We start from the raw sequence: 23,529 nt of genomic DNA, 5'->3' as shown, positions 1-23,529 counted from the left end.
GTGCCACATATGCTTTGATCGTCCTCAGGAAGCAGAAAGTTCAGGAATATAAGTGGAAAAGGTTGGGATTGGTGTGAAAGCCAGAAACAATGGCAAGTTCACATAGTGGGAAGGATTGTAGAAGAGCATTGTTTCTCATGAACAATAGTGAATGGAAACTAGCTATAGGAGAGCATTGTTTCTTATAGGTGGTGTGAAAAGCAAGTTGAGACAAGTTAAGAACAACAGCATTGTCTCGAAACTGCGTATAGACTGGCCAAACACGACCATGTGTTTAGACCGGATTGTGGAATGCAAACTGGCCCGAAACTATGGCATGGTTTACTGTCGATGAAGATTCTTATGTAAACAACCACATTAACGACCGACCCACCGATCGACAGGGTGTGTAGAAAACGACGACCTCGAATTGGACGACCCCAACGACCCGGGCGACCTCGAATTGGACGACCTAGAATTGGACGACCCATAACACGAAACCGACGACCCCTATAGCCTAGCCTAGCCTAAGCCTATGTGTGGTATAACATCCCGAAGCCGAACATAGCTAAAGATCTTTAAACCATACCTTATATAATACTCGCAAGCAAGCAATTGATTGAAAAAATACAGAAATATCGCCATTTCATACTGAATGTGTCCACACGAACAAACGAACAGATATGGAACGCCAAGAGTGCATCATTAAAACTGCATTCGACTCGATTAGCACACGAAATATCATAAACATGGCAAACCAGGTCAAAACGGCCCCTTTTTCAGCGGCAGGTAAGGTTTGACCGTATACAATGCATGTGTGAAATGTAAAGCTTTCTTATGGCCCTCCCCATGCACATGTTTGCAACACGCTGCTTGGTATATAGTGTTCGTTACGGTATAAGAAGACGAGATGTAATTATACGTCCATGGTTTAACCATGTATGTATATTAATTAATTTATTTTTAATATGTTTGTTGAAATACCATCTTTGTTTACAAAGACAATCATCTGCTTTTTGACCATGCCTTCTTCAATTTAATTAATCTTGTTTATCTCCATTTGTAAACTGCTTTTATTTGATTGATTGTGTGATTGGTTATAGAACATAATAAACATAACGTATTATGAACAATGCTCAATAGATTGATAAAACGGACGGATACTTTTTTCGTAATATAGGCTAACATTAGTGACTGACATTTTAATAACTCAATCTACGGGAAACTTGCTGCAACTAGCGTTTATTATTTGAATCACCATAACATACTTTTGTTGATTCTGCATAGTTTCTACAGGTTGTTTTTTTTAATGTTCAGAGATTTATGTTACCCAAAATCTTAAAAATCGGTTTTTTTTTTTTGCTTTTGAGGGACTTTTTTACTTTATAATTTTATTACATTCTTTGTTTGATGAGCCTTTTTTGTTTTAAAAAGAGCCTTCTAAACTGTAATTTTATCGATTTTGGCTACGGACAAACACATTTCAAAAATTGTGCTCCCTATTTAACATTATAAGTCAATGAATTTTAGGTCTAATGCATTCTCCCTAGTCACACGCGGACACTATTTTACCAAGTCTCCGGATCCGCTGCACTAGATTCTCCAACTGTTGACGTATAAAGCAAACCGTGTGTAGATTGTTCAGACACTATTGTTTAAATAGTGTCCTCGTAGTCTTTAGTGAATTCAAAAAAATCCCGACCAACCGATCCAAATTTAAAAAACAAATATTCTGCTTGAGCAACATGACAATTTGTTTTAGGCCTAAAATGACGAATACTCATTAATTCACATTGCTGACATTTTATGAAAACAAATATAACACAATAACTTATTAATAACATCATTAACAACTGACATAAGTATTTCTCTTATCTATATCCATCTGACCATCCATCTTTTATACACAGACCTATTTATACAACATATATTTTCCTATATACTGCAAAATCCTGATCAATTACGGGCAGAATAAAGGGCAGAATAAAAATGATAATAACCAATAAAATAAAAACTAAACCATACTGGAAATAACAAAGAATATTATTTAAAATTAACTCCTACTCTACGCAATTCTGGAATAACCATACTTTTTTCTTCGTAGTTGCCTTTAAATCGTTGTATCACGCTAATTAACATATTAATCATTATTTATCGTGATTTGTTGTATTTTCCGATTTAAATCATCTTCAACATTCCTTTTAACCGATGCATAAAATGTGTACATAAATCCCTTCTATTGTTCATATTACAACTCTCATTTGACATCAAAAGCAATACGATTTTGTGTTTATAATCGTATACAAATTGAACTAATTTATAACAACGAGACAACGATACAACGATACATGTTATAAGTGTCTCAGCCGGTACCAACCATTTTAAAACATATTTTTAATAGTCTGTTTTACCTGAGGCCTATTTGTCAGTAACACAACATGTCTAATTTTCACTAGGTTTTTTATTCTAAAAAATATTGAATCATTTTAATATACCACGACTTACTTGTAATAGTTCAAAGAAACATTTATGTGTTTTTCTTGGCATAAATTATAATGTTGTTGATTTTTTCCCTTTTAATACACTCATAATATTGTTGGTATTATTCAACCTAAACGATACTCGTATTTTCTTCACTTCTTTTTTCTATCTTGTTCTTTTATTAAATACGATAAAACCTGGCTTGCTAAATCAGTAGTTATTTTTCAAAGATACAATTATTTATTATACAAAATCGTAAAATGCCATGTTTGTTATCAACCATTTGTTTAAGTCTTTACATTTACTATACACATATACTCAATAATAGTACTCATAACGTATCATCGTTATTATTATTACCTTCAGTAATAAATAAAATTGAAAATAAAAGGAAATTAAACAAATAAATGAGTAAAATAGTAATAATAATTATAATGCTGCAATATGCTTCGTAGTTTCCTTTAAATTGTTGCATCACGCTAATTAACATATTAATAATTATTTGTCGTAATTTGTTGTATTTTTCGACTTAAATCATCTTCAACTTTCAATGGCAAGCATAAGTCGTACTAAAAAATATAGGTTTTAAAGTAAGTTTAATGATAATGAATAAGATTTATATAGCGCACGTATCCGCTCGAAAATGCTCAAGGCGCTTGGACATGGAGCTCTTTTCGATACATTTTTTTCTCTGTGATATCGGTGCTCTTGTCTGTGCGGGGCGGGGTCAGATGGATGGTCTTTAAAGTGAACACGAGCCAATTGATACACTGAACCTAGAATTTCATTAAACTTTAAAAAAAAGTTATACCGTACTGAATATAATCCTACTGTATGTCAATATTTAAGTCAAAAAAGATTTATAAATAAATCAGAATTAGTAAACGATCTTTAAAATGTTGGAAAATGTTTGATGCAGCAGAATACATTTTAAAATTATTTTCCAATAAATGTACTCTATTTAAAGTAAAGATGAAAGTCAGACAAATGAAGCTTTTAGTAACTTAATATTTGTAGAATCTCCTACTTTTCACTTTGCCAGAGCAGGTCACATATTTTCTTAATGATAACATGGTTTATGCACATGTTTTATTGTGATATTAGGCCAAACAAAAATGGTTGTGTTGCCCTCCGTAACCGACCGTAAATCGCGAGAAAAAAAATCGGGTCGCATCGCAATTTGTATTTTCGAGAATTATTCTTTATTTTTTTAGTTGTTCCAAAAAAAATAATTTAAGCCTAAAAAATAATATTCCCATACACATAAGTTAATAATACGATTTTACTGCATACTAAACATCAAATAGCTACCTATAATGATAACGATGTATCAAATTAGTTAATCCAAGCCATTAAAAGTCTTTTCAACACACGAATCAGTTGTCAAAAATCGTTATTATTATGGAGTGGATCAAAACAATTAGAAATCAATTTGACTTAAGTTGCAATAATTATGTTGAATAATCATCGGCAAATGCTAGGCCTAGGTCGAACTTTTTTTAGCTGTCATTTACATAGCCTTGCACTTTAAAGGTGTTTTGGGCCTACTAGTACCAGGAAGGGTATCCCCTAAAAAGTGATTTTACGAAATTCTGCAAACAGGCGGCATGTGGGGTATGTGAGGGTAAGGCTACTAAGTATAACAATAACCTCTTTCAAATTAAACTTGTAAAGTAAACAAAAAATGTCAAAATCGCGACCGACCGTAATTCCCGATTTTTTGCCAGGTGCGGGCAACAATTTTCCTATTCTTCATGTTGTTAAATAAAAAGTATATTCATCCCTGATATTTAAACGATTCTTTTTTAGTGTGAGTTAATCTTTTAGAAAATAGCCAATTATTGCACAGTGGGGTATAATTCTACGGTGGCCCACAACTGTCACGCACACTATATAAATCATATTCACACAATTAAAGAAGGAATCACACAATTAAAGAAGGAATCACACAATTAAAAAAGAAATCACACAATTAAAGAAGGAATCACACAATTAAAAAAGAAATCACACAATTAAAAAAGAAATCACACAATTAAAGAAGGAATCGCATATAAACAAAAGAAAGCATGAAAATATAAAAAGAAATGCACAAATAAAGAAGAGCTAAGCACAATTAAAGAAGTCCGCAACAAATTCGAAAGCTCCTCGCACAATTAAAGAAGTTCGCAACAAAATCAAAAGCTCCTCGCACAATTAAAGAAGTCCGCAACAAATTCGAAAGTACCTCGCACAATTAAAGAAGTCCGCAACAAATTCGAAAGTACCTCGCACAATTAGAGTACAGTAGTCCATATGGAACGCCATCGCTGCCTCCGGCAGCAGCAAACTTTAATTCTATTCGGCTCTTTTACCATTACGTTCGGCTCTTTTACCATTCGGCGCATTTCTATTCGGCCTTTTTACCATTACGTACGGCTCTTTCAGCATTCAGCTCATTTCTATTTGGCCCATTTTTTACCATTACGTTCGGCTCTTTCAGCTTTCGGCTCTTTTTTATTCGGCCAATTTACCATTACGTTCGGCTCTTTCAGCATTCGGCTCTTTTTTATTCGGCCCATTTAACATTACGTTCGGCTCTTTTTGATTCGGCCCTTTTTTATTCGGCTCTTTCTGCATTACGTTGGGCTTTTTTTAAATCGGCATTTTTTTATATGGCGCAATTAAAATCTAACCTTTGACATGGGTCAAATGGAAGAAAATCAACGACTGGAAATGAGTCTATGAAAAGTTTACAAACATTTCATCATCATGGCGCCAACCATGAGTAGCCAACCGATTAAAGATGTGTTGAATAACCTAAATTAATTCATCTTTTAACAAATTTTGAGAGAGAAAGGGTAAATTATTATTATTAAATGTTTGGCTGACACTAGGCGAGGCCTAGCTAGCCTAGGCCATAAATCAAACCTTTTCTCTCTCAAAATGGTCAATAAGGTAGGACAATTGCAAGTTCTCTAACTAACACAGTCATTAATCATGTCAATAAAATGATTTAGTTATATTGAAATAGCCTTCAAATTCATTTAATTCAACCAACCAAACACTCTACATGCTGCATCTATATGTTTTGTAAACTTTTCATAGACTCATTTCCAGCCGTTGATTTTCTTCCATTTGACCCCATGTAAAAGGTTAGAATTTAATTGCGCCCCGCATAAAAAAGGGCCAAATCAAAAAGAGCCGAACGTAATGCAGAAAGAGCCGAATAAAAAACGGCCGAATTAAAAAGAGCCGAATGCTGAAAGAGCCGAACGTAATGGTAAATGGGCCGAATAAAAAAGAGCCGAATGCTGAAAGAGCCGAACGTAATGGTAAATGGGCCGAATATAAATGCGCCGAATGCTAAAAGAGCCGAACGTAATGGTAAAAGAGCCGAATAGAATTAAAGTTTCCTGCCGGAGGCAGCAATGGCGTTCCATACGGACTACTGTACTTTAATTGTGTGTGAGGTACTTTCGAATTTGTTGCGGACTTCTTTAATTGTGCGAGGAGCTTTCGAATTTGTTGCGGACTTCTTTAATTGTGCGAGGGGCTTTCAAATTTGTTGCAGACTTCTTTAATTGTGCGAGGAGCTTTCGAATTTGTTGCGGACTTCTTTAATTGTGCTTAGCTCTTCTTTAATTGTGCGTTTCTTCTTTATTTGTGCATTTCGTTTTGTATTTTCATGCTTTCTTTTGTTTATATGCGATTTCTTTTTTAATTGTGCGATTTCTTCTTTAATTGTGTGATTCCTTCTTTAATTGTGTAATTCCTTCTTTAATTGTGTAATTCTGTGTTATAGTGTGCGTGACAGTTGTGGGCCACCGTATAATTCAAATTACAAGTTCTATTCGTTTACACACAAAACTGTCTTTTATATAAAAAAATAAAAAAAAAAAAAAAAAAACATGGAACGCAAGCTAAACAAATCGGAAAAATACGAAGCTCCTCCTTAATTTTAACAAGCCTATAATACTTTATTAAAAGGCCTGGTAGTATCAATTCGCATATAGGGTCTACTACACTAGCTAGCTCAATTTTTAACTGGACCGAATCGGCTAGGTCTCCTTCCTACTACCTGGTCTACTTGCTTGATGCAGTATCTGCTTTTTTGGAGAGTAAACTAGGCCTATTTTAGGCCTACTTTTAGACGATCGGGACACCATACGTGCGGACGGCGATCGTACCTTTTTTGTCTCAATATTTACAGCCGATTTTGTAGAATGTTTTAGGTTTAGATTGTTTAGGAGTTTGGTTGATAGGATAGGTTTTGGAATCCACCGAGTTTTATTATTATGGGCCAATCGTTTAGTAGGCTAGCTAGGCCCATGATGGGCCCCAATGTTTTAACGTAGCCATCGTGGCATGGAATCCCTAGTCAGAATGGCTCTCACCCATGAAAACAAATGATTTAGGCTAGGCCTAGCCTAGTACGTGAAGCCGATAATACGATCTGTACTATTCGAGGTATAAAAATAGTATATAATTTAAGACTCCGTAATCTTTACTAAATGTTGTATTTATGTCAAATAAATATATGCTACTACTGTTATTATTACACTTTAGGCCTAGCTTAGAAAATCTACAAAAAATGTATTTCACAATGATCGGGTGGTTGTCGTTTGATGACGGGAGAGAGATTTGAAGTTAACAAACACAACGTACATGACGTCGCGAGTTTGGAATCCACTGATGACGTGATTTTGTGAATATCTCATGAATATTAATGAGCTTCCCTAAGCTGCTGAAAAACAGACTTTCCATGAATTTACCCTAAAATTTATATGAAATTAATTTTTTTTAATTTCTCGTTATTAGTTCTTCATTCTGACATGTCTATATTGTTATGATATTTTTTATTTAATAAATAAACGATATTTAAAAGCAATTTTAAACCCAGAATCTTCTCTTGGCGTTCCATATCTGTTCGTTTGTTCGTGTGGACACATTCAGTATGAAATGGCGATATTTCTGTATTTTTTCAATCAATTGCTTGCTTGCGAGTATTAATATAAGGTATGGTTTAAAGATCTTTAGCTATGTTCGGCTTCGGGATGTTATACCACACTTAGGCCTAGGCTAGGCTAGGCTATAGGGGTCGTCGGTTTCGTGTTATGGGTCGTCCAATTCTAGGTCGTCCAATTCGAGGTCGCCCGGGTCGTTGGGGTCGTCCAATTCGAGGTCGTCGCTTTCTACACACCCCCGATCGACATTGTGAGCTGTAGAGTGAAAAAAAAAATGGCATGAAAATTTAAGATGTCGGCCATCCTGGAAACAGCAGACATATTGAGGAAGCTGTTATGTCTCTAAGCTTCTTATTTCGTTTCTTTTCCCAAGGTGGGACTCGATCTCGGTATAAACTAAAAGTTGTAGAAAGACTCCTCCGTGTATTTACTAATCAGTAACCACTTTGGTGTAGATAGATTATTACATACCGCAATGAATTATAACTTGTTACTATGATGAAATCTTTAAAAATATAAAAAATTATGCACTGTCAAATTATATACTATTAAATTTAATATATGAACAATTTAAGGAATAAAGTTAATGTTAAGTTTGTTATTTCGGCCTATGAAAATGTCATAATTTGTTTGATTTTCGAAATTATTAAAAAAAATTTAATATGCAATTAATGATGACTTAATCAACCTTTTTTCTCTTAATGTCATAATAAATCATACATAGGCTATACTTTAAGAAAATGAAATGCAAAATAGGTGTTCCCGAGCATTCTGACGATCTATATTAATTTAAAAATTTAGCATATTTTCACCATTTTGTTAACTTACACGTATGTGCGTAGCCTGTCACTTGTATAACGTAATTTCGAGTTGGTTGTAAAAGGTTGTAAAACAGAAATCGGACAAAAAGAGTGCATATTAACATTTACCGCGCAGTGCGCGTGCAAAAATCTGCGCACTGATGGCAATTTTTTTAAAGCTTAAAAGTGCTTGAAACGTACTCTTATTTCATCGAAAATAAATTTTGAAAATTTTAGGCGCGCGTGCGCATGCGTTACATGCGCTACGCACGTAATTGTATTGCCATATGATGATTTATGCATTTATGAGTACCAAATTTTATTTAATTGTGATTCATGCTGATGAATTTGATTCTGAATTGTGATTCAAACGTGATTTCGTTAAATCGTGCGTAGACCGCGTAATTTTTGATTGCGCACCGTGAAAACATAACCACATCCTTTCCTGGCCATAAGGAACATACTGTGAAAAATTGACTTAGCTAGATGAAAGTGGTATCAAGACAAAGCCATATATACAAGTTAGTGTTTACCGACCGACCGACCGACATAGTGAACTGTAGAGTCGCGTTGCACGCGACTAAAAACGATTAGTTTTGACGTTAAATGTGCAAATGAAATTCTACAAATGTGCAAATCATTTTTTTTCAACCTAAATCGTTTATTAAAAATGATAACCTAATTATAATCAGTCACGAGTTTTTCTAACAATGTTTTCAAGATAAGGAAGGAAGGAAATCCACCCAACCGTACAGAAGGTTGGACTATTTTTTTTATATCAAACGACTTATGTGAATATGTTAACACATGTGATATCAGGCCGTCAATCATGTCTGATCACCAAGCCATATCCTTAAAAATAAGTTTAACTAATGAAGAAAGAGGCCCAGGATTGTGGAAAATGAACAATTCTCACTTAGAAAATGAAGATATATAAACAACATCAAAAACATAATAGAAAGAGCTAGATTTGTATTGTTATACAGTGCTTTTACCCAGTTCACAAATGAAATACCAAAATTGAATTTATTTAAGGCTTCTATCAAAAATGATCTATTGACACTGTCAAATGCTTTTTGGAAATCTAAACTTATAAGTATACCTTCAAGCTGTTCATTTTCCATATAAGTAATTATGTCCTCTATTAGTCTTATATTGTCACCACCAAAGCGACCTTTTACATACGCTTTTTGGTCATTGTTTATTATAGACTTTGCAACTAGATGTAATCTTGTTGTAAGAACAAAAGAAGCTATTTTGTAGTCAATATTGAGTAAAGTGATAGGGCCCCAGTTATTTAATTCTTTGTGATCACCTTTTGATTGAGGTTGATTATTCCCCTTCTTTGTGACACAGACATTTCTTGTGTGACAAAACCATAATTTAGTGCATCACAAACAAGGTCACAGATAAGGTACCAGAAGAGTTGATAAAACTCAACTGTTAAACCGTCACTACCTGGAGCTTTATTTTTTTTTTCATTTTCTTTATTGCTTGCTCACATTCGAAGAGAGAGAGAGAGAGATGACCCTCACACATCTCTTGTTCTGCCTCTCTGAGTTTAGTTAAATTAACATGAGATAGGTACTTATCAATTGATTTGTAAGGAACATCTTGTTTTGCATATATTTTTTTGAAGAAATTAACCTCTTCCTTCAATATCTCTGTGGAATTTGATATAATGGATCCGTCTGTTTTTTAAATTTTTTAATATGTTTTTTATTACTATTATTTTTCTCTAAACCAAGAAAATATTTAGTGTTTCGTTCGCCATCTTCTATCCACTTTACTCTTGACCCATTTAACCCAAAGGATAAATGGGAAATGATTAAAGTAAAAATAAAGGAATTCTCCATAAAATATGGGAAAATGAAAAATAAAAATAAATGCAAAAGAAAAGAAATACTTCAACAGGAAATTGCTATCATTAATGATTTAATTATGAAAAAGGATAATACTGATAATAATATCCAGTATGAAACTGAATTAGATCAAAAAAAGAATGAACTTGAGCAAATTTACCTACTGGAAGCTAAAGGTGCTCAAATCAAACGTATATAGACCAATTGTTCCAAAAAATTTTAGACTGGTTGCAATTACTTCTAATTTAAAAAATGAAATTGTATCAAGACTTTGAGATAACATTTGTAATGTAGATAAAAACCAATTTGCATGTAACAAAAAATAGGTGTCGACGACACTTTTAATTCTTTCCGCCATGATATTTACCAACATCTTGATTCTAAACAAAATTATGTACGGTCTATCGATTTCTCCAGTGCCTTTAATATTATTTTAATTGATAGATTCATTTTTGAACTGTTTCTTCTCATCTTGCCAAGTTATACATGGTTTCTTGATAAATAGACCGCAGATGGTTAAGTGCAATAGTATTCTATCGGATAAAGAATTTGTCAATGTTGGAGCTCCACAAGGTTGTATTATTTTATTTTCATTTTATTCTAGTAGTTTTTATGTTTTAAGTAAAAATTGCAATATGCCGACGATACTTTAATTAGTAGTTTTCTTTTTGACGGAAAGCAAGATGTAAATGAGTATTTTAATAAAGTCGAAAGATTTGTAAATTGGTGTGAGGACATGAACTTAATTCTTAATACTGTATTACCAAAACCAAAGAGATGATAATTTACTTTGGTAAAATTGCAGTAGAACATAATGTATTAACGATTAAAGAAATCGGGGTTGAAAGAGTAATGCAATAGAAATATAACAAATTGAAGTGGGAATCTAACTCTCTTATGATCAAGAAAGCATCTCAAACACTCTACTTTCTCAGAAAGCTTAAACGAATTAGAATTGACAACACTATTTTATTCCTATTTTATCAAAGTATTATTTCAAGAATTTTATCTTTTAGCATTGGATGTTTTTATGGATAAAAAGAAACATAAAGAGACCACATAAAATTGCACAATGTATCATTAAAGCAGATCTAATTAACATAATTAGTTAATTAATTATTATGATAGATCCTATGCACCCACTACATTACTGTATTTTAACATTTTAATAGTATTTTAACATTGCCTTTTGCAATTTGATGTATTTTTGTAGTTGTTTTTTGTCTTAATTATGTCAAGCAAAACAAATTTCCATTTTAACGTGGACCAATAAAATTTCTTGAATCTTGATTTTTTTCCCAGATAGCAAATTTTGCACACATCTCATGTTCCTAGGGGTCAAATTATCCTATAACAGTTGAGATTCTCTCCTAAATTAATTGCATACATATCTTACTCAGGTCCTTGACTAAGAAGGAAATAATATTTTTTTCCCCAAAAAGTGTTAAAAATACAGTTTTTACTGCAAAAACATACTTTAATCACATCTACCATTGGGTATATAAAGTAGCTACCATGTACACTTGAAGCTATTTTTTAAATTACATTTTAACAAGGATTTTAGCTGAAATTGGTTATAAGCTAACATTTCATTGGAGAAAATCAGGAAAACCAACGTGGAGACACTGGGTATTGCTAAGTTTTGCTGTTGTTTACAGTAACCTCTTAATTTTTGTTTCAAATTGCATCTTAGACTATAATTCTGTACTTTGATTTGTTTGCCTCGAAGATATTTTTTTGTTTAAAAGGTAACTATTGATGGGTTACATTATATAGTAAAGTATTTTAAAAAAATTGAATACAAATATACAATAAATTGCATGATTTTTGGTTTATTTACATACTAGCTTATAGTTGTTATTATTTAATTGTTTTGTGATGTTTGTTTGTTTTGTGTTTGAAAAAAAACAAACAAAAATACTTAAATACTTACTTTATTATTGTAAAAATACAATAATAAATTTGTTCTTGATCGTATCAAAACATGATTAGATCATTTTCAACAGTTATTTATTAATGGTATTTTATTTTGTATCAAGCTTGTTTTACTATCATTCATCCTCTTCAATAGGTGCTGTTACCTGACTAACTACTCGTGCCATCTGACGAGCTAGGTAGCGTTCTTTTGCTGATCTAACAGATTCGCCAACATTCCTCTTTGAGTATTTACATGGCACTTTGGACTCTTCTTGGACATTCTTTCTCTTTTCTGTCTTTTTACCATTTGATATTTCTTGATAATCATCTCCAATTTTATGGTTTATACCTTGCATTCTTTTATAATTTGACTCATCATTGTCATGATTTGTCTTTGACTCTTTACTTCTTGATTTTTCTTTATGAAAGTCCTTTTCATAATCATACTTTTTATCTTTGCAATGCAATTCGTCAATTTCACTACTCTGTTGAATATAACATCGATCATCTCTACTACTCATACTGTCCCTTTCTTCTCTCTTTTTTGCATTATGTTTAGAGTTTGATCGTTTCTTAAGATCTATATGTTCATCCATTTGATTACTTCTTTGGTTCCTGTAATAATCTTCTTTGTGTGATGATTTGATCTTATAATCATGTTTAGATTTATCTATTTCAGCAGAAGATGAATTATGCTTTTTCTTAGTCCTTGTTTCCTTTGCTATTGAATCTTTTTCTTCAATTATAAACCTGAAATGAATGCAAACATAAAATTAACAAAATCGGAGTAGTGTTGGAATTTTTTTTAGATTTTTATACTGTATATCCATAATCTATTTAATAAGAGTTAAAATAAGCTGTTTATAAAAATTGGTTTGTTATATGATGAGTTGTTAATGAAAACATACGAGTCCCTTCTAGCTAAGAAATAGTGACGCCGACTAGCTGGGCCTAGCCGGCCGATCAACGCGCAATAACAGCAAATTAGTTGAAAGATTTCACTATGTGGTGCATTATTAGGCTACTGAATCTGGTAGTTAAAAAATATGGTAAACTGGGACAAAATTGTAGGCAAAGGTTTTTCGGTTTTAACCACATACAACAAATCAACCCTCCGTCATCCACCGCTTTCATATGCAAATGAGCATAAATGTGCAAATTAGCTATAAAATCAGTGATCAAATACCATGTAACAGGTGAAAACTCAATTTAAGTCACGCTTGAGTGATTTTTGTCCAAAATTAACATTTTTTCTGTAAATTTTGGTTTAGATAAACGGCTACCCTTTCTATTGTTTTTATGAACCACGAACATTATTACTTTTGTATGTGATTTCATTTGTAAATTGCATTATATTGACTGAAATGTATGTGTAATGCCCGGGGGGGTCACTCTTAAATATTTCCATACCGTGCCGCATTTACGGGTATATTTTCGAGGGCCTGGTAGCACAAGTGTGGGAAAATATGAAGAGTTGGTAGCACAAGTGTGGGAAATGACAGGGTGAAATTAGTAGTTTAAGTCCCTAGCCCGCCCACCCGTGTCAAAATGTCGCGATTTATCGCCAAATTTTGCAGGTATTTTAGCATACTGGATGCTATAAGCCCATTTAGCCTATCGCTAAATACCTTTGAATAGGCCTAGAGTTTTCGCATCAGCAGAAGAACACGAAACATCCAGCCTAGGACAAAATCATTCAACTGTGACCACTCTTGATCATCGTCATGCACCCCCGCGGATGCGCGATAAAGTTTCAAAACACGTTCATGATTTTTTCATGAACGGTCTCTTTGACCATGCGCAGATCATGCTGGGAACCAGTACAAATTTTGCGCCCTCTCTGGCGTGGCCTTGTTTCTGCCGTCTTTTTAGAGAACACTGGATTTTGGTAAATGGTAGTTCAAGTCCGTAGTATTTTTCAGTAAAACAGGTAGCGCAAGTGCCTCATGTCTTGAAGTGGCTGCTGCACCTCCCCGTTTGGTTTATATACAAGGGGCCCTCCCCCCCCCCCTGGGGTGTAATGTCAGAGATACAGACGTACTACAGTACTACAGTATACATATTGTACTATATATACTTCATAGTCACCTTAAGTTATTGTAAGTAACCGAGTCCTGTACATGATTTCCACAAGTAACAGTACATTCTAATTGTACTTGTAACATTCATTACATGCAGTAGACTTCACAATTACACCTATCCTATGTGTGTTCATTATTTTTTAGCCTCTTTTCGATATGGCTTTCTTTTCGAGATTACTTTTGCAAACTAAAAAGGGGGCTTCTTTTCGAAAAAAATGCTGTAATTATTGGGAATTGCTACTACAATAATTGAATTTTTTAGATATTAACTGCCAATTTTACATATTTGTGATCAAAACCATTTTAAACTGTAAAATACTGTACATTTATGATATAAACTGATCATCCATTATATCTGCATCAGAAGTTTATCTGGAATTAAATCCTCTTTTTTCTTTCATATCTCGAAAAGGACTCCTTTTCATAAAATTTGACGTCCATAGCGACAGTGGCAAAACCTTTATCAGCAGGTTTAATAATATCAGTATGCTGATGCAATTTGTCACGTTGATCTGGACCAGGGACGTAGTTTTGTAAATCTGGTGCAACAACGATTTATTAAAAGTATTTCTAAATATTATAATGTCATTTACCCACTCAGTTGGCAAAGATGATCTACTTTTATTTGATTGTATTTTTCTTCATAAATAATAAAAGAATTATTACTATACTAATTTTGTTATTTGGACTTTCAGTTAAAAGTAGCCTACTTTCTTCTTCTTAATTCAGATTACCAATATTTCTTAAATGTATTGCTATTGATGGTTTTTTTATATTTAATGTATCTTTATTAAAGTCTAAAAATAAGAAATGTTAAAAGGCAAGGGTTACGCGCTTTGAATTGTTCTTGTTGCTCTTGTTGTCTCTTCATTTTAAATCTATTTCATTCTGTGATTTAGTGGCAGGCTCCTGCTGTCAAATTTGAATTGAAAGACAAATTTTAGAGATGTGTGAATTATTTGGTGCTTAATCGTTTTTTGAATCGGACATCAGTTTGGATGATTTGGGCAGAGGTAATTCTGTAGTATATCATAAATTTCTTTACCGGCAGTTACACCTTGTAGAATTGTAGGATATAAATTCTATCCTAGTCATGGCTCAATAACAACTAAACCGTTACCAATTTGTGAACAAAATTCAAGATTTTCGAGTCTACTGTGTATTTAATCCTAAATCAAATTTAACTTTAAAAATTAATTAATCAAACTATTTAAATTGATTTATTATAGATTTAATGGATTTCTTGGACACCAAGATCATCATCTAGCCTAATTAGTTCTGCATTAAGCACTTTTTTAGAAAAATTTAGCAGACATTTAAAAAATTAGCAGCCAGTTAGGACTAAATCATATTTATTATAAGTATATGGATTCCTTGTCTGAAGTACATGTGTTTAGCAACCAAGATTGTGTATATACTTTGTTTAGATCCAATTTTATGCACATTTTATATAAAATTGGTGGCCATTTTGAAAATATGCGGCAAAAAATTGTGTCAACAGGGAAGAAGAGATTGATGAGGATTGACAGTCTGTTATATGATGGTATCATATATACTATGATGACGCCCTCTACAGATAGTGCTACCCATAAGGAGGTATATTCAGAGCATCATTCTGACGATGGAGCATTCTCTACTTCTCTACGGCGCGCCATTTATGCTTTTATTTCCTTCAGAAATAGAATTAGTACTACGGTAACTGGTCCAGTGGATCAAATTTGGCACCGGTGGAGCACAGTGATATAGAATAGAAATAAGTTACTAAATTTTTTACTATCTTTTCGTATGTTAAAACACTGTGCTTAAGTGGACACAATTTGGCGCCAGTGGAGCACAGTGATATAAAATAGAAATAAAGTCAATTAATTTTAATATCTTTTCGTATGTTAATACACTGTGCTCCAGTGGACCCCAATTAAGTTTCAATATATTTTCGTATGTTAATACACGTGCTCCAGTAGATCTAATTATGGCGCCAGTGGTGGAGCACAGCGCAATAGTCACACACAAAAACATCAAGAAAAAATATTTCTGGAATTCAAAAATATTTCAAACTTGGTATATATGTTCAATATCGGTTACTCCATCCGTAATGCAAAAGAAATTCAACTATCCAGATGCGACTTCAACATTTTAGGTGGGTTTTTCTACTTTAAAACTCGCAAATTGCAAATGTTCTATATTTGATCTTATTTCACTCTCCATTAACCCCATACAAAAACCATCGGAGACAAATTATCTGTTTAAAACATGTTTATTCTGGGACGGTGAGGCCATACACATTTACCAACTACCATAAACGTTTATTCATAACATATACAATACAATATCTTGCATGAATTGGACATTTCGCTACCAATGTAGCAACATTGATTATCAAAATTTAACAGTGTGGCGTGTTGACCGCAAATGACTAACAATACCATCTTTAACACTACACCAGCTGCACAACCATTGCATAACAACGCACGGCATACCAAACCGTTTTGTACACTTGCGATGAAAATATAAATGCAATTTCTTTTAAAATTGAGGGCGGCAAACATAAGATTTACGAGATCGAATACAGTTTGAAAAAAAAAAATTAAATAAAAATGTGCTCTCCCTTCCTCAGCACTAAGGCCCTGCCACAGCCTTTTGGGGTCGTTTCAAGCACATCACCAGATGCATTGATGTTGTCGCCTCATGATGTGTGGTGGAAAGGGCAAAGTAGAATTCAATGTGCTCCTTCATTTTTAGTACTCTTGGGCTTCTTCCACATGGAGTTCTTTTCAAGATTACTTTTGCAAACTGAGAGGGGAGCTGCTAGGTTCCCGCCCGGAAAATGTTTTATTTACATGATTTGAACAATCTTCTAATGTAAAGATTAACATCAAAATTTAACAGTGTGGCGTGTTGACCGCGAATGACAAACCTACCATCTTCCCTTCTAATTCACCAGGCACAAACTCATTTGCATAACAACACACGGCATAGCAAACTGTTTAAAATAGAGCTGCAAGGTCCCTGGAAATGACATCTATTATTTTTTCAAACAACATGTATAAGAATCTTCAGTACCCCACCATGCTTGGTGCTGAGCAAATTTTGAAAAATAGTGCTGCATTTTGAATTCCAGAAGTATATTTTCTCAATGTTTTTGTATTTGATGACTATTTCGCTGTGCTCAACTGGCGCCAAATTGGATCAACTGAAGCACAGTGTGTTAAAATGGATATGAAACAATATCAAAATATCAACAAAAATAATTTTGTATGAATGCTTTACATATGAAATAACAACACACCAAAAATTAGGTTTAAATACCTTGTAAAACTCGAGAAATAAGTTAAAATTCAGTGTAAAACCATCGAAAGATGGCCGACCAACCATCATGCCATCTTGGATTTCATTAACATTCTAAACAAACGTATGCGGAATCTTCCGATTAATTTAAAACGCCCGCTTTTGTATCCACGGCAGCAGCTGTTTCGTGAGCTTCTTTCAAAGCGGACAGGAAGCGAACGTAAACAACACACGTCACACATCACACACGATACACACATGTCAAGCCGATTCTAGGCTAGGCCGGCCGCAAGTGTTTACATTTTCTCCGAAAACTTGGGTACATTCTACAAGATGAAAAGTTGGTTTTAAAGCCTCATTACAGTTTTACCTAGTGAAGTTTTTTTGCATAAAAGCTAATATGATATAAGCCCAATGAAGGACAATGGTAGTAGTAGATGGCAAAAGACGAGAGTACCTCTTGAATGATGATGGATTGCCTTGAATATCACGCGCATCGTGCAGTAAACTAAAAGGTAGACAATTTGTACCTGATGAAAAAAAACCGGGTAAGCTCTACTTTTTTATTCGTGACTCTAAATAATGGCCATCATATAAACTGTAGTACAGTATTAATAAATATATGAATTATATTATTTATTTAATTTAACCTTTTGTTTACTAAAAATACTGCTGTTAATTCAAGTTACAAGCTTGACCTACTCAAACTTTGTTTACTCGAACATTACTCGGCAGTTAGTCCAGTCTTGTTTGTTTGTTTGTTTTATCTTTATACTGGGTGACCTCTTCAGTCAAAGACTGATCTCCCAGAGGGCCCAGTTGGTGATCAGTGGCTGTGATGTACTACTACACCGGGGTAACCCCCTACTCGTCTCGAAAGATGTACTAGGTTCTTTAAAGTGCACACGAGCAAGCTGTGTACACTGGACCTACGGTTTATAGTCCTTATCCGAGAAGACTCGTTCTACCACCAGAACCATGGAGTGAGTGAGCCTCGAACCCCTGCCGATGTTATGGCTACGTGATTACGGTTCCACTGTCTTAACCGCTCGGCCACTCACTCACTTAAATCTAATGATATACCCACCATAAATTGCAATAGTAACAAAGCAAGTATTTTTGAATTCCATATAAAGTGTAGAACGACATACTAAAAGTCACCGAAAATCCAAGCATTGGGTCAAGGGTCAGAGGTCAATAAAGGTCATTTTAAGTCAAAATTAATATACCGCATTAATTACATATATTTAACCATTTGAAATACATTATATATATACAAGTGTGATTTATGTCATCCGAAAGCTTATTAAATTTCCTATTCAGTGATATCAAACTTATAGTCATAACATTTTATTTAGCATGTCATTTTTGCGGAAAAACACAACATAATGTGTCAGTTTTGGCTAAAAATGTTGTTTTCGCTGTAAACAACAATGGTATACACACAGGGATACCCTGGGGTGAACATTTCAGTCCAAAGCGATACACATGACCAGCTCAAGATGCAGATGAGTTCCTGTTCCTGTTGCTTCTGGATGATCTACATTCCATTTTTTCCAGATGGCATTTGTGTTGCCATGGTTACAGTATTTATATTGGGATGTGTAAGTATTTTAACGATTTTTTAACCAGTAGAAATACAAAGATGTTCAACAGCAGTTTGACAATGACCTCCATGTTGTATGACGTTCATGTTAGATGATTGATGATTGTCAACAGACCTGGTGATTGAAAAGGTTTCTATGAGAAGAAAACCAGAGGTTTGACAAGAGATTTAGGAATGAGTACATCCAGACCAAATATTATACAAATTATTTCAGACCATAAATCAGCGTCCAGACGCGTTTTCTATTGTTTACCCAAAAACGCGTCTCAAAACCCGTCTGATTTGGCTGCGTCTAGACGCCAATATGCATGTTCGACTATGGCCCCGCCCCTATATACGGCTGACTGCACATTGTTATACTGTGTACTGGTGTTAAACGCGCTACATACAAGTGAATTCATTGAGAGCGTGATATTAAATTATTATTTACAACCGGCAGTAAGACAAACAAATCAGTACAGTACCCTTTTACCGCCGACAGAGTATACTGTAAAGCGCAAATTTTCGTTTCTATTTATTCGCGACCTTTTATTTTTGCGATTTATTTTTCTTGTGCTAAAGAGTGAATTTACCACATGCAAAAACGTTAAAGTTAACTTTTGGAACATGGAATTACTCAAACTATTGACCTACAGTACAGAAAGAAAATACTGCAACTTTACCTACGAAGTAGCTTCGTAGGCTACATTGTTGGCTTCGTAGGTTCCATTGTTTGGCTTCGTAACCTCAATAAACAACTTTCAATGAACTACGTTCTGAACTTTGTAGGGAGTTCGTAACCTAAATAAACAACCCTACGATGTTCTTAGTGAAGTAAGAAGGTGTGAAATTAATGTGTTAAATTTAACTGGCGGAGGACCAAGTTGTAAATATATAATATTTTTTAATCGTAATCGTTTCCTTCATGCGTGTTTACCTACTCAACGGCGAATATAAATATAAATTTCCCACGATGTAAACATAGAGACACGCGATTCAACACAGGTGAACCTCAACGAACAGGCCAACTAATAAACATATTATAGCGAACGTCCAGTCCATCCAGAACGATGCCGAGAAAAAAAGATCGTAAACAATTCATTCTAAATATAGTATCAGAACGTTTTCAGTCGGTCGCTCAAAAAGACTGCCGACAGAAGACCGTAATAAATACAGACCTAGTTTTTTTGGTCACATGGCATGAAACGCGATACTCTGGCGGCTGGCGTAATTTTTTTTTCCAGGACGAACGTGGGCAGAAATCATGAATAATTCATGATTATGACATAATAGGGAACATTATAGAGGGCGCTATATAAGAATGCAGAGAGATTAAATAATTAGTGTAAACAACGTTTGCCAACCGAAATGTTTGGTCTAGTGGTAAAGGCTTTAACCTATTACGCTGAAGCCCTCAGTTCGAGCTCTTTCATGAACATGTTTTTTTTAATAGTTGAGAGAGATTATTTAGAGGGTTAGGTTTAGCATATTTAGGAAGTATCAGCTATCTTTCAATTCTTTATAATAGAAAATAATTAAGGTAATGAATTATTCATGACTTCTGCCCACGTTCGTCCTGGGAAAAAAAAACACGCTGGCGGCTGCCGTCTGACGACGATAAAACAGTAATTAAGATCGTGTACCTGGATTTTGTGTCACATGACATGAAACATAATACTCTCTCTCTCTAGCTCTAAACTGCTCACATGTTTTATCTTAATATTGAATATATTATATTTATTTTTCATATCCTAGCCTAGGCCTAGGTGTCATTGTTTTTATAATTTGCTAACCCAAGGTAGGAGCGTTAAATAATTTATAGGCCTAGGCCCTAGTGTAGGCCGCCGAAACTAGGCTAGCCTAGACTTTCTTTCTCTCTGCATGAGCTGAGGTCCACAGGCCCGATGTCGTCTCATCGGCGAATTTCCGTCCAAATTAGGATAACCTAGGCCTAGTCTCAGATTTGTTGGTTCTGTGAAATGATACCAATTTTGTTTCACCATACAAGCAATACAGACGGGTTTTAATCACTCAGACGCGTTTTCTATTGTTTTACCTACTAAACAGCGAAGACGGGTTTTAATCACACAGACGCGTCTTCGCCGCGATTGGGTAGCTCATGAATATTCATAATAGATCGTTAATGAGGTTCAGCATTGGACAGACGCGTCTGATGGGTTGCAAGTTTTCAGACGCGTCTCTGTGGTCTGAAATAATTTGTAAATGACGCCTTAAGCATTGAATATTTTGGACGGATGTTAGGCCAGAAAGTCTTGCACTGTATTCAAGATCCTGGCAATAAATTACATACAGGCAAATATGTGTGCATCGATCCTACAGTTCCAGAGGAGACTCGAGGTGACAACAAGGAAGTTTTTGAACATGAACTTTGTTATCCACCAGCACTTTTTGAAACAACCAACTTACAATACTTTCAGCTAATAAACCAACATGATGCCATCCAACTCACTGAATGATGTCCAGTAGGCCTACATTCTAGATGGTAGTGCTCTACTGCACAGCATTCCATGGAATAGTGTAGAGACTTATGATGCGATCTGTAAAAAATATTGCTCTGCCATCATAGTCTTTGATGATTATGAAAGCAGCTCATCCACCAAAGACGGCGCACATGGTAAGGCGGATCAGGTGGTAGTATCCCTGTACATTTTACCAGTGACATGTTCCACAAAATAGGATCACTTTCTGTAACAAACAACAATTTATAAATCTTCGTATTAGTATTTGAACAAAATGGCAATGAGTGAATGCAGCTGCTGATGCAGATGTTATTTCGGATAGTACAAAAAACCATTGAATCAGCAAACAGGAAAACATCTGTCATTATCCGATGACACAGATCTATCTAGTGCTCCTCTGCAGTCAAGCATTTAAAACATCTTGTGATATTCTTTAGACTGGAACTGAGATGCTGGACTATCAAACTGGTTCAAACAGTACTTTTGAGAGACATCTGTGATAACCTTCTGTTTGCTCATGCGATACTGGTGACAAAACATCCAGAGTTTTCGGAATTGGAAAACATGTGGCTCTAAAAAAAGCTTGTCATTGCACTTATTTCTGACATTATGCTGTATAGTCTTCAGATGCAAACAAGCTATAAAAGATGACATTGTGGTTGCTAGAGAAAATGATTTAGTGTGTCTGTACAATGGACGACCTGAACAACGTGGAATGCCTTTGACTCCATCCCATCTACAAGTACAACCTCGCATATATAACTTCATAATCGTACCACAACCAAGGTACATAACATCATGTTCAAGTTCAAGTTGAAGTTATCTTTTAGCAATGGAGTGTGGGGTTGATATGTGTACCGAGGATTGGGGATGGAAGATCAGATGATGGAAACATGGTTCCTCTACACACAGACTTAAAGCCAGCACCCGAGTATCTCCTTGAAGCCTTCAGGGGTAACTATAACTACATGTGGTGAATGCAACGACATTGCACTGTACTGATATACCCGAACAAGAAAGTGATACTGATGACATAGTTGTGAGTCCTTTTCTATTTGAAGGATTAAACAATGTCATCCCACACGGGGCAATTCAAATAAAAAGGCCTGGATTAAAATGATCTTACAAAATATACAAAAATATCACAATACACAGTACAATATAACAAGAGTCAAAGTTCAAGAATTTAAGAGTCGGGTGGCAACTGGCAAAAAAGAATTTCTTTTACGGTGTGTTCTACATGCCAGGCATCGAAAGCGACGCCCATGAGGCATGAGCTCGAAATCACTGAACAAGGCATGGTTAACATTTTTTAGAATAGCTCTACTTTTTTTCTAGAGTTTGCATGTCACAGAAGGAAGGCTACGAAGTTAACAACCTATTACAGTAATTTAGAACTTAAATTAACAATTCTTTGTAGTGAGTTTCTCTCTTTGACCCTAAGACTAAAAAACCAGCATATAAAGTAAAATAGTTAAAATGTTCTCAATAAAGGAATTATAAAAAACCCTGAGAATTACTTTATCCACATTAAAATGGTTCAGCTTCCTTAAGAGATAAAGTCTCTGGTGCCCTTTCTTTACTATTGCCTCTGTATTTAATTCCCAGCTGAGATTGTCCTAGTTATTTAAAGGAATGGACAATTTTGCTGGTTCGTCATTTATGAGGGATACCAGAGGGCTGCGTCCTTTCTCCTTCCTAAAATCTACAATCATCTCCTTGGTTTTGGTCACATTGAGTTCCATAATGCGCGGAACCATGACCGTCCTGTGAATTTTTAAGGAGAGACAGCAAGACAGTGTCGTCAGCAAATTTGACAAGATGACTACTGTCCTGTTTGCTGCGACAATCATCCGTCTATATAATACAGGAGAGGAGAGAGGACGCAACCCTGGGGAGATCCAATACTTGTCATTACGTACATTCGTTGATACTAAAATCATCAAAAATCTATCTATATTAAATCATGAGTTGATTCCAAATTATCAAGACTCATTAATTAATCAGCAATAGTACTGTACATACCGCTAATGAATTTCAATGTTCTTCTAGCTAGCATCATTTTTCCCTATTTCATGACGATACAATAGGTACAGGAAAAACATTATTTGCACTA

The 23,529-nt window shown here is 34.6% G+C and overlaps 1 protein-coding gene across 1 annotated transcript in view; it reads right to left on the bottom strand.

Annotated features, from left to right (window-relative positions):
* Positions 1-8,782: 8,782 nt before the first annotated feature.
* Positions 8,783-23,529, bottom strand: part of LOC140044962 (uncharacterized) — a 63,080-nt gene continuing 48,333 nt past the window's right edge. The window contains exon 7 of the mRNA XM_072089687.1: positions 8,783-12,732. Within this exon, the coding sequence (XP_071945788.1) occupies positions 12,117-12,732 (616 nt within the window). The 3' untranslated portion in view covers positions 8,783-12,116. The remainder of the gene's footprint in view (positions 12,733-23,529) is intronic.

Source organism: Antedon mediterranea, chromosome 3, assembly GCF_964355755.1.
Source record: "Antedon mediterranea chromosome 3, ecAntMedi1.1, whole genome shotgun sequence".
Classification (NCBI taxonomy): Eukaryota; Metazoa; Echinodermata; class Crinoidea; order Comatulida; family Antedonidae; genus Antedon; species Antedon mediterranea.
This window is presented reverse-complemented; position numbering and strand designations above follow the sequence as displayed.